At 39.4% G+C, this 12,387-nt stretch overlaps 1 protein-coding gene and 1 long non-coding RNA gene across 3 annotated transcripts in view; one reads left to right on the forward strand and one right to left on the reverse strand.

Annotated features, from left to right (window-relative positions):
* The first annotated feature begins 1,399 nt into the window (after positions 1 to 1,399).
* On the forward strand, positions 1,400 to 3,115 carry LOC144009702 (uncharacterized). Its single transcript, XR_013281016.1, has 3 exons — positions 1,400 to 1,895; positions 2,599 to 2,842; positions 2,943 to 3,115. It is a non-coding gene; the product is annotated as an uncharacterized LOC144009702 (long non-coding RNA).
* Positions 3,116 to 6,296: 3,181 nt separating this feature from the next.
* The window catches only part of c20h8orf34 (chromosome 20 C8orf34 homolog), a 33,417-nt gene continuing 27,326 nt past the window's right edge, over positions 6,297 to 12,387 (reverse strand). For both annotated transcript variants that reach the window (XM_077509550.1, XM_077509551.1), the window contains 4 exons: positions 11,414 to 11,862; positions 9,898 to 9,994; positions 8,183 to 8,209; positions 6,297 to 6,940 (listed from right to left, as the gene is read on the reverse strand). In XM_077509550.1, the coding sequence (XP_077365676.1) occupies positions 6,933 to 6,940; positions 8,183 to 8,209; positions 9,898 to 9,994; positions 11,414 to 11,862 (581 nt within the window). In that variant the 3' untranslated portion in view covers positions 6,297 to 6,932. The remainder of the gene's footprint in view (positions 6,941 to 8,182; positions 8,210 to 9,897; positions 9,995 to 11,413; positions 11,863 to 12,387) is intronic.

Genomic DNA, 12,387 nt, shown 5'->3' on the forward strand with positions numbered 1-12,387 from the left:
AAAAAGAACTGCGTGTTAGTGCGAAAGAAAGTGAAGGAAGATACAAGCACACGACGACTCGGGTACTACCGCTCACGTAATGAGGCCTTAGATTTGAACATATAAGCACTCGGGAGAGGGAAGATTTAAACTGAAAAGCCCCACAATCATACAGGATTTCTGATAAGTAATCCTCCTGGATTTAGAACAACAATACATGATGTTGCTGAGGATCAAACAACCATGTTAGCCTCTCTATGAACACAACACATCACAACAATTGAGATTGACACAAAAGAACTCCATAAAGCCCAATGTGTGGCCATAATATGATCCAAAAATCTGCTATAAACTCGCAGCAGAAAAACTATCCCAGCGAGGAACAATAGATTTATTTAATTCGCACAGTGGGGCCAACAATAACATCCTCCACACATGAAAAACATATCTTACTTCGCACATTAAACTGCATGGAAATGTCGACTCATATAAACAACTCAGATACAAGTTGTTAGAAGGAGTTAGCGTGTTAGCCACGGTTAGCAGAGCGAACCTGGAAGTATGAGGTGACATACATCAGCATGACCTAGACAAAAAAAACTAATAATAAAGTATACATATGATTAAAAAAAAACCATGAGCTTACCTTTACAACGGAAAATCAGCTTTTTGGAGCGTTTAGCCGTGTTAAAATGCCAATTCCTCACCAAAAAAAAAAAAAAAATGACAGCAGTGGTGCCTTCCTCCATTCGCCCCTCTCTTGAGAAATTCTTGGTTATTCTACTCTCCAACCACCAGCTCTTCCCAACCTGATAAATCGGGCGAGTGCTCACTTTATGACATCATAAAGTGCCTAATTGAATGACTAGTGTAGTGGTTAGTGTGCTTGTTCTATAAGCAGCAAGTCCTGGTTTGAAACCAGCCAAGGGTTTTACTGAACTGGGCGTTTTACTTCCGCGTTACAAATCTAACCAGAAAAACAGAATATTTCATTAAAAAAAATAATACATCGCCATGGTGCCAAAGGTAAGATTTAATCATTATATGCCTATAGTTAACTTTTGGAGGGGCTTAAAATACTGTGGGCTTAAAAAGGTTATGAGGTTTATGATGTAGTTTTCATTTCCGCCAAGGAGGGCAGTAGTGAGTCCTCAGCCAACAGATTTGATTGATTTTTGTTTTGTTTTTATCATGTTTTAAATATTTGTGGACTTTTAAAAAAGTATTTTTCTATTATTATCATTATTTATTATTATTTTTAATGCATTGAGCTGAAGCTGAATAACAATATTTTAATAAAATTAATGGAAAAACGGTTTCTGTTATTATCTATTTGCATTGTTTGACTTTTTTCTCAATATAAAAAAAATTGCGATATATTTTTTTGCATTTTCTCTGTTGTGATTTAATAATTTCTTAAAGGTACACTCAGTATTATACAGTGGCATCTAGTGGTGAAATAATAAATCATTCGGAAAAAAAAAACAATTGTTTGTGTTAGTAGTATGTAAAAAGATATGTTGTATCGCATAAACGTACTTTTTTAAAATATAACGGTTAGTCTAGAAATCGCAAATTATCTTACATGTCCGCGCCTCGCCTGCTAGTGTCTGCCATGTTTCGCCGCCATCTTTCTGCTACGGGTGCCGTCAAAGACAAATTTCAGCGCTCCATTTCTTAACGCGTTTTTGGAACGCACTTCCGGTTTGTATGGCGACCGCATGTCCACGAAGAAGAAGAGTTTCCGGTCCCCGAAGAGAGCATTATCAAGCATCACACTTACTTTGGGAATTTATTTTATTTCAGCGCGACAAAACAAGAGTTTATATTGTAGCCGCATTTGCCAGATGGAGAGAAATGAGGAACAGACTAGGTTTGGGACGTGCCGGTGCCTTCGACTGCTTTCTACTTGACCGGTAAGTAAGAGTACATTTGTGTTTACGTTTTGAGAGCGAGAGAAAAAGTATACTCCGTACTAATTAATACGATGTTCGTACCTTTGTTTTACGATCACTGTATCTGTTGATTAGCAACTCCGCACCACTCGAACGATTTCGTTATGTAGCTACTTGCTTTGAAAAAAAAAAAAGATTCCCGCTGGCACGTTATATTTAGAGTAAATGCGCAAGTTATTGTGTAATGTAATGTAACTGTGATTTCGGAGGTATATTTGCCCATAACTTCAATAGAGAATCTAAAGCATACTGTATTAGTGGAGGAGTTGAAAATTATTTTCGTTGTGGTTGGTGAAAATAGGGTTCTCGAAATTAATTTTCGGCAAGGAATAACTTTCTGGACTTAAATGCTGGCTGTACCGTAAGCACTGCTAGAGTCTGAACTCTCTCACTCAAGTGTGTACTGGTCCATTGTGTAATTGGGTGCACAAGAATTTACAGGCTGCCACGTTTTCCACGGAAATTCGACAAGCAAGCAGCCTTTGCATATTCTATGCAGTATGCAGTCAAGTTACTTTTATCTAGCTAATACAATGTTTTGGGCCCAAAAACTAAAGATCTTACCTCTATTTTGGGGGCTTTGTTGGAAAGTTGGTGACATATAGTAGTATCATCAATTATTCTATTTTATTTTATAATTGTGTTTTTGTTTGTGTCACACTAGATCAACAGCCAAACTTGAGGGGTTCCAGAACCATATTCTGATGTATACAAGCATTCATGCACCGTTTAAATACATCACCGACCTGCAAGAAAAAAAAATATCAAGGGGAGAGTCAGCAGCCATATTGGAATGCCCCGAATGAGGACACTTGAATGGAGGACCCCAGAAGGCTTCGGTGTTGTACCACCAGTATCTCCACCTACCATATCTGAGCTGCAACAAACTGAAGTCAGCCGACGTCTTGGTATGTCATTTACATATGGACGGCATTGCACACTACATGAACTTTTTGTGTGAAGCAATACGGAATGGTCACATGTACAAGCACCACTTGTTTTACACAGGACCTGCTGACCAGGTGTCTGAAGCCATGGAGTGACTCCTCCCTCACTTTCCTCAGCAAGCCTTTGAAGAATATGATATCATCGTTGGTGGGAACATGCCCTCACTCCATAACATGTACTTGTGCAGTCAAGGAGCATGTCAAACTTAATAAAACCAGCAAACATTGAAGTGACTTCATTTTTACTGCAGTCTGTTCACACAATCAATGGACAAGCCTTCCTTAATTTTGCCCCAATAACATCATAGAGTAGGCGAAAAGTAGTGTTACAGATCATACTGTGTTCGGGAGAGTTTGAGGAATGTTGCAATGTTAATGGGGGGCAATGTCAGCACACACACACACACACACACACAAAAAAAACCATCATGGTATTGAGTTAATCAGATATTTTAGCTGTGTACAACACATACCTGCTCTGTAACACTACTTTTGGCCCAAACCTGTATGTCTATTTTCCATATTTTGAAATGCACAGCGTATTGGTAAAATTCTGGAACAACTGCAATTCATGTAGCTCATTATATTCTAACAGCATTTTTTTTTTTTTTTAGTTAATATGTTCATTTCATGTAGACTTTTATTTTACTTTATTTTATTCATTCATTTTCATGTACTGTACCTTACATTCATTGGCCAATGAAGAATTCCTTGTCATTGCAAGCATTTATAATAATTCTCCAGGCTTTTGATGTTTTACATTTCTGGTCATGTAAAATAGTGTTAGGTTAGGTGTCGAATGAACACTGCATGTTGACGCCAAAGGAAATAGTATTTTTTTAGTTATTCAAAATGTACAAATTAACACACAACAACAATATACAAGTTATACAAACTACAACAACAAGTGTCAGACATGGACTAATTATATGCCAGGTAAAAAACCTTTGTATTGTCCTCAAGGATCTGGGAAAGTGTCACTTATTTGCTACAAGTCCACCAAGGTGCTGCAGTCTGGGATCCAGGTACAGGAAATCATGGTGGTGCTGATGTGGGATCCAGGTACAGGAAATCATGGTGGTGCTGATGTGGGATCCAGGTACAGGAAATCATGGTGGTGCTGATGTGTCAAAAAGTATTTCTTGGTGTCAGTCTATCAGCTGGACTTGGATATCTTCATGTTCCTCCATGGTCATTTCCTGTACGAGTCTCTGCAAGAAGGTAACAATTGTATGTCAGATGAGGTACCAAACAATGAACTGAAAGTCACTGAGCCAATGAAGTACATTATTACATGAGCAAGACTATTTGTGAAAGCCATGTAAATTCCTGCACATCGAAGTACAAGGAAGCTGTTGTATCTTCAATCAAAACTAATTAAGTTGCTTAGTGATATTTATTAGGTAAAATTGTTCAACATGGTGACAAATCGATATCTGAGTAAAGGGTTTCAAATGTTTTTGTAAGCAGCACTTTTCTGAGTGGTTAGTAGCAACAAGACACGGGGGGGTTACGAGTCTGAGTTGCAGATGTGTCGTTCAGTTAACACCATTATTTTTGCACGATATACTAAACATATCAGCAAACTATGTAATCTAAATACCACATATTCCAAGCAAAGGTATGTTTTGAGCCATTCACATGCATGCTCGAATGGAATTATTTTTCCATGATGACATAATTGTACGTTACGAGGCACCGCGTTCTCTTCCTCGTCGTCTCTCTCGCCCCCTTTGAGATGGTCCACATGTCTATAAAACGTATAACATAACTGTGTGTTCTCTGTTGCATGGTTTAGTTACACTAACAAATATGAACATAGATAGCCATTATCATTAGCTGACGTACAGTATTTCCAAACAATGCCGACAAAAATATTAATTCTGAAATTAAATGACTAAATCACAATTATTAGGGATCTGTACAGTATGTCTAACAAATGCAATTCACTTACGTCATCACTCGAGGGAATACCAGAAGTTGTTTGCGTTCTGTTCCGGTGAAATTGGTGGTAGGCTGTTGAAGTAGGGTCTCTCTGGGACGCCGTAGTTCGTGTGCTTAAAATCATTGCATTATCTTGTTTGACCGATAGATGGCGGTCGTGAGCTACACACTGGGGCTTTAATGTTTACTATTATGTATTTGTATTGCAAAAATTTGCTTCTATTATTACGATTCAATTTCTTTACTTTTATGTATTTATTTATTCATGTACTTATTAATAACTGATTTAACTGAACTAGCTACATGGTACCATTGTACCATGGTACCAGTCTACCAGATTCTATTTTAATATTCATGTTTGTATTCGGATAAAGCTTTTGCATTGCATAGCATTTGACCGTGTACCTAATGAAGTGTCCAGGCTGGTGCGCAGCAACGAAATCATGTTCGAAAGCCTCTTCATCCATAAATGTATTATGCTACATGTATTATCTGTATGCCTCCCACTTTTGTTGCAATGCTGCATGGGTGGCCCTCACATTAGCTTGTATCAAGACTTTACGATGGTCCTGGGGGAGGTTGAGGATCACTGTACGGAACATCATCCCTTTGATGTGTCATTCAAATGACACGTGCGGACGGTGCGGTCAAGAGAAAGAGATCACATGGAATCGGTCGTGGCGCTTGACGACTTGTAAATACGCAGACGTGAGCAGATGGAGATAAAGTGTCAGCGTTTTGACTGACATCTGCGGCGGGAACGCAAGTCTTCATCTCTTTCCAGATCTTCCATATGCTTTGATTTTTTATGTTTTTTTTCTGACATAACAAACGGCCGAGCGGTGAAGAAATATGAACTGAGGGAGAAAATAGCGCGTGTATAAATGGTTGATTTGTGGACGTATGGATTTGTGGTGTGCTGCTAATGCGGAATGTGAAGGTTGAAAAGACGTTTTTGGCGAGATTAAGGCACCACGTAGCCGCTACGTTGAGACTCAACAGATCCAGCAGATGGCGCTACAGTGAAAAAAGCTTGTGATTTAAGTGCTAAATTAATGTATATAAATTAGGGTCTGACCGAAATGTATTTTTTTAGGCCGACTCCAATATGGCATAATTTGATTCATTTAAACATGTACAATGGATAAACTAAATAATAATTTCAACAATAGACTATTTACAATATGTTGTCCTTTGGTTTAACGTTATAACAGACAAAAATCGGCAAATTGTTTGAATATCTTTGATTTATGTTGTAATTTGTTCAAGTGTAAAAATAATAATAATAATAATAATAATAATAATAATAACCCAAAAATTAAATAATCAACAAAAATCAGCCCTAGTTATGAATATTTGTCTCATAAAACATTACGCACCGCCAACTCTCCTTGTCCTTTTTATGCCATGTGTGGCAGTGAAAGACATTATAATCATAAAATGTCATTAAACATAAATTTGCACCAAAGCGATGAGCACCAAATCTTTTTATTTAGCATACCAGCATTCCTTTAGTTTCCTCCACAAAATGTTTGAAAACCTCTTTCAGAGCGCAACATCATTAAGGGATCATTTGAAGGTGGGTAAACAAGCTAACGCTAACCCATGTCATCAATGTTATTGATTTAATTTGCTTTGTCAGAAGCATATAATGTTTTTGTTGAGTTAACAACTTGTGGAAATCATTCAAATCAACCAAAAAAGTGTGGTGTCAATAAGTGTAGTTGTGAATCCTTGTCAGAAAAAAAGTGTTATTGAACATCCCAGTAGAACGTAAGCATATTAAATAGATTTTCCTATCACGCCAAAGTTAGAGCCCCCCTACTGGCGTGGAGTGGCATTAGCTTGCTCAGACATGCACCAAATTGTCTCCCTTGTGCACTGCCTTCGAAAGAGGTTGTCAAACCAGAAAATGCACCCATGCATGGAGTCCCATAGCATGCGAACGAGCAAACAAAAAATAAAAAATATCATAATAGTAACAGTCTATGAAATACTGGTGGAAAAGAAAGATATACAATCTCATTCATTGGACTTATAAAAATAACGCAATTTGTTTAAAATGTCCGGCGACTTGCATAATTGTCGGACGGGATCTTCGTCGTCTTCATAGGCCTGGAAATGAGACAGAAAAGTGGAGAATCATAACTTTGGAGCTGTTACAGTGGACACCTAATATAGTGAAAACTCAAATTATAATTGACGGGCATAAAAAAAATAAAAAATAAAAAAAAATGGTAAAAAACTTTTTCTTTTTTTTTAACCACCATAAAAAAAATGGTGAAAAATCTGCCAATAGGTGAAATCCCCAGGCACCGAACTGCGAGGAATTCACTGAATTCATAATCAATTAAAAGTAGGGATGCACGATAATGCTATTTTCAACCGATACCGATAAACCAATAATTTAGAGGTGCCTATGTCGATAACCGATAAGTAAGCTGATAATTGTTTGCAAAATTAACTTGATGTCTATAATTATTGCTGGATTTCTCTATTATCTGTTTTATCTGTTTGACGTCAAATTGGTCGATAAGTGCCGATAATTATCGGCCACCTATATTATCGTGCATCCCTAATTAAAAGTTGTCAAAATGTAATCAAATGTAATTAGTATTAAAAACATACACCATAATTACATTTTCTACAGGCTACCGTGTAACTGTAATCAATTACATTTACAAAGTAATCTTCCCAACACTGGCCACAAAGCCAAAGGCAAATGCACTGTGAATTAATGTGAAAGACATTTTAAATGTAAGTAATATATCAAACATACATAAAGCGACCAAAATGAAATATATTTTCTTTCAAATTGTAGCCTTTGCGCTTTGAAAATTGCATTCTATTTGACTCATTGTTCAGCCTTAAATTCAAGGTAACGCCGGTTTAGAACATGTCACGGTCGAGCTGGAAAATGAGGCTCGCGCTCTGAATGTGTTGCCGTGGCGACGCGTGGGCCTTCTTGTGATAGCCAAGCTGCAGCCTTCTCTCACATCTCCTTCCAGACTGGCACACGGCAAACTGCGTGCGGCCAGCACCTCGGCGGCCACAAGAGAACGACCGCAGACGCGAGCCACAAAGCAGACAGACCCGAATCGTCAGCGGACTGCGCTCTGTCTGCGAGCGAGCGAGCGAGTGCGCCCTCAACGCCGTATACCCCCGCGTGACTTCATGGAACTGGGCAAGGGCCTCCGTTGAACTCGCCAGCATAATTGAATGAAATGAGTTTGGTGGCTTCCCGCGCGCTTATTCGGCTAACGCGTTCAAGGAGTGAGGTCATCATGAGCAGACAGTCAGGCTCCGGTTTGGAAACTAACGGCGGATATTTCGCAAAAGGGCGCAACAAATTCTTACCTGAAAAGACGGATCGCTTGCTGGCACCTGAAAAAACAAAAGGAGACCACATGGGTACACAATAAACCACAATGACCCAGCAGTGAACTCAAGGTGCATCGTTACAGTTTATTCAGGGCCTGGGAAATAAAAATAACATTTATCTTGGTCATATATTTACAAAACCGTATTCATTTATTTCATTCAAACATATCGGAGTTAGGCTGACACTGATGCATCAACATACAGTTAACACATTCACTGCCAGCCCAGCAAAAATTCATCGCATCATTTGACGTCTTTTTCCGTCAAAGGCAGTGAATGAGTTAAGTTAACCTTTTTAGTTTAAAAATTTTTACTTCAATATCCTGAATGCCTCGCTGTACCCTAGTTCACAGCAGAAAAAGAAGAAGTTATTTTGTCTTTGGTCCAGTTTTTGCGACGTAAAAAAAACATTTTAGCTAACGTTGTGCTAGCAATAAACAAAAGGGAGTTCACAAATTAGCTTATTGCGAGCTAACGCAGTAGCAATGTAGATGGATTTAAAATGTATGACGGCGTATTAGTGCCACGTATAAATATGTATATATTTTTAGAGGGCGAATTTACGCAAATTTACCACTTTATAGTCTAATCATGTGAGGATACGTCGGTGGTTAATGGGACACTGTTTAGCAGCTAGAGCGACAACACTTCCTGGTCCCCTATCAGCTGACTGACACTAACCAATCAGAAGCTAGCATACTTTAGGCAAATGCAAGTGAATGATGGAGAGCAGCAGATTCGACACATCAACTTAAGATACTTGTACAAAAAAAACCCACAATGTATGAATGTGTAGATGATAATTATGGAAACATAAATTTACAAGTAAATATACATCTTGGGCGTACACAACGCTTCAAAGAGAGACTGCTTAACATCATAATGGATAATCTCAGCTAAAGGAATTACTACCTCCTTATTTGGAAATCTGACCAAAAAGTATTGGCACAAGCAGCTACGAATACTTGTCGTAAGTTTCTGAGTTAATTTCTTGCAAATCTGACACTTTCAAAACTCACAAATGTATGCAGTGTTTTCCCTCGCAAATTTGGCACATTATAAACTCACAAATTTGCTACTTTATAACTTGGAAATTTACGAGTTTTTTTCTCAGAATATTGCCCCCGCCCTAAAAAAAATATATATATTTACATGTGGCCCTAATATGCCGTTGTACATTTTAAATTCATCTACGTTGCTACTGCGTTAGCTAGCAATAAGCTAATTCGGAATCGCCCTTTTGTTTGTTGCTAGCACAACGTTAGCTAGCAAACAGCGAGGCGTTAGCCGGCCAAATATTCCCTTAACGACTTCCGAACGTCCGCTCAAATGAACCGCGTACGTTGTAGGTTCATTTTTTTGTCAAAACTGTCTGTAATAAAAATTGCTCCTGCATTTTCCATGTTCACACACACCACACACAAATCACATGACCACAAAATCCTTTTTTTGTCAGTTTCTCCCACAGTGATGAATTCAACGTGGCTCTCCAGTGTGGCCATTGTTGTCATTATGTAAGATAAGATTTATGTTTCCACGACAACAGTGGTTAATTATTCAATTATTTATTTTTATCACGCCGGAATTCCTCTTTGGTAACGTCAACGCAGCGTTTCGGATGTTTTTTTTTGTTTTTTTTTGTTTGCGCTCGGGTGGTGTCACCAGCGTCTGTCAAGGAAAGTTCAACTCACTTTTGTCCTGCTCGGGCGGCTCCATGATGTCGCTGTCCGTGTCGCTGGGGATGTGCCAAGGCTGCCGGAGGGCCTGCAACTGCTGGTAAAACTCATCCTGGATCACAGGCAGGGGCAAAACAAATAGCAATGAGCAATGCTAGCTCATTTAATGAATTTTATTTTCACATAATTACTTCAGATGGGGTGAAGCAGCAGATCGTATGTTTTAATTGATTGTATGTTCCAAAATAATACAACAACAAACCGGTAACATTTCATTTTTGGCAATAATCCATCATGAAGTTTGCAAACTGCACCTTCGCCACGGAAACCCCACACGAAGCACACGCGTGAGATTCCCTCTGTAGTCGCCGCCAATGTCCCCACCGGGCACGTGGCCTGTTGGAGCACACGCTCTGACTCTTCCCAAAGCATTACGTCGGGCTATGTTCCGATTTATACACACTGGGTGTCCTGCTTGTCATTGTTTTATTGCTGGAATATAAATATGGACGATTATTTCGTGGGGGAATTTTGGTCGGACAGGCGACTTTTGAACCAATGACCTGAATGGAGGAGTTTGCAATTGAAAAATTATCGTCATACAGTCATTATGAGTTGAGTTATCCATGATGAATATGATCAGTGAGAAAAAAAAAATCCGCTTTCTCTGGCCCAATCTAAGGCCTCTTGCATCTGAGGGAAAAAACACAAATTAGAGAAAGAAAAGAAAAGGTGGGACTTATGAGGTGAATAAATAAAATACAATTATTTTTTTTTTACGAAGTTGCGGGAGACTGGAAAAATAAAATACCCCCCCCCCCCACCCCCAAAAAATAAACAATAAAAAAAAATTTAAAAATGAAATACTCTCCCAAAAATTATTTGGGGGGAGAATTTTTATTTTTTTTTTACTTTTTTTTAATTTTCTAAAATTAAAAAAAAAGAAAAAAAAATACCGGTGTGATACCGGTATGATACCGGAAATACCGGTATGTTTGAAATTTTAAATTATTTGTTTTTTAATAGATTTTTTTTAGGTTACATAATCATCTTCATCACCATAATTCTTGTTTTTATGTTCGTTAATTTATGAAGCTTTTTTTTTTAATTGTATAAATAAATATTTATACATAAATTCTCATTATCCTTTTTCTAATTTTTTTTAAAATCTCCATTAATTATATTATAATTAATAATAATAAATAATAATTTGTGGAATAATTCTGATACTGAGCTGAAAAGATGCAAGTCACTTGCTGAGTTTTAAAAAATGTTTAAAAGCAAATTTCAAGATCATTATCTAAATCAGACATGAGTTAGTATAATTGTAGAAATGATTTTTTTTCTTTGATGTACCAATGAGTGTAATGAAAATTGTACACGTATGTGAATGTATTATTATCGTGTATTTCTATTAATTTTATGTATTAACCTCAAATTATATTTGCTAAGACTACTACTTTTTTTGTAAAAACAAAAAACAAACAGCAAAAATGTTTTTCGTAGAATCCCAATCCAATGTGGCCCCTACCTCAGCCAGATAGGCCCTCAAGCTGGCCCCCAGGCTGTCGGTGGTGCTGAGCCCGGGCGGCGTGAGCAACGGCCGCGTGCGCATGGGCTGCCCGGTGGGCGTGACCGGGCGACTCCTGGACCTCCTGAACGTCACCTCCTTGTGAGGGTTGAAACCCGAACGCAGGCTGTCGGGCGTCCCCGTCCTGCTGCCGGGGTTGCTGTAGGCGCGACCTCCCGGCCGCAGGGACGTCGACCCGGGGCTGACGAGGGGCAGGCCCGAGGCGCACGCCTTGCCCGAGAGGCCGCCGCCTCCGCCCGGCGAGCGGGGCCTGCACAGGAGGCTGGTGAGCGGCAGCGTGTCGGGGAGGCTCCGGTTGCTGAGCGGACCGCGGAGGTGACTGCCGTGGGGGTTGTTTCGAACCGTCATTTTCCCCACTTCGGCTAGCTTAGCCAAGTCCTTTTCAACCTCTGTAAGCGCAAAGACATCCCGACTCAGCAGTATAGGTTATGCAAAATATATATACATATATATTAGGGGCAGGAGGAGCTGAAACGGCAAATTGCAAACGCGGGCGACCTCGGCGGCACCAATCCAAAGATGAAACGGCTCCAAACGTGGAACGCGTTAGCGGCTAATAAAGACTTAAAAGCTCCCAATTAGCTCGTTCAGACGCCCGGCGGGAGCCCGACGTCAGACGTGCGCAAATGAGAAGCACGTGAGGGGGGATCTACGAATGGGAAAACGACGGGGATGCATCACGGCATCGTTATTGTGTTAGCGTAAATGTTTCAAGTAAAGGCAGTATGTGGTTGTGTTGGTGGAGGGGTGGGGAGTTGGGGGGGGGGGGGTGCACATGCTAACATTCACTCTGGATTTCCTTGCAGGCTTTCATGGGATTGATAAATACATTCCCCAGCATCAAAAGGCGCCCCGATGACTCTTTTGTCTGCTGTCGTCATACATGCATAACAAATACACAAATAAGTCATTTC

The sequence above is a fragment of the Festucalex cinctus genome, chromosome 20, assembly GCF_051991245.1.
Source record: "Festucalex cinctus isolate MCC-2025b chromosome 20, RoL_Fcin_1.0, whole genome shotgun sequence".
In the NCBI taxonomy this organism is placed as follows: Eukaryota; Metazoa; Chordata; class Actinopteri; order Syngnathiformes; family Syngnathidae; genus Festucalex; species Festucalex cinctus.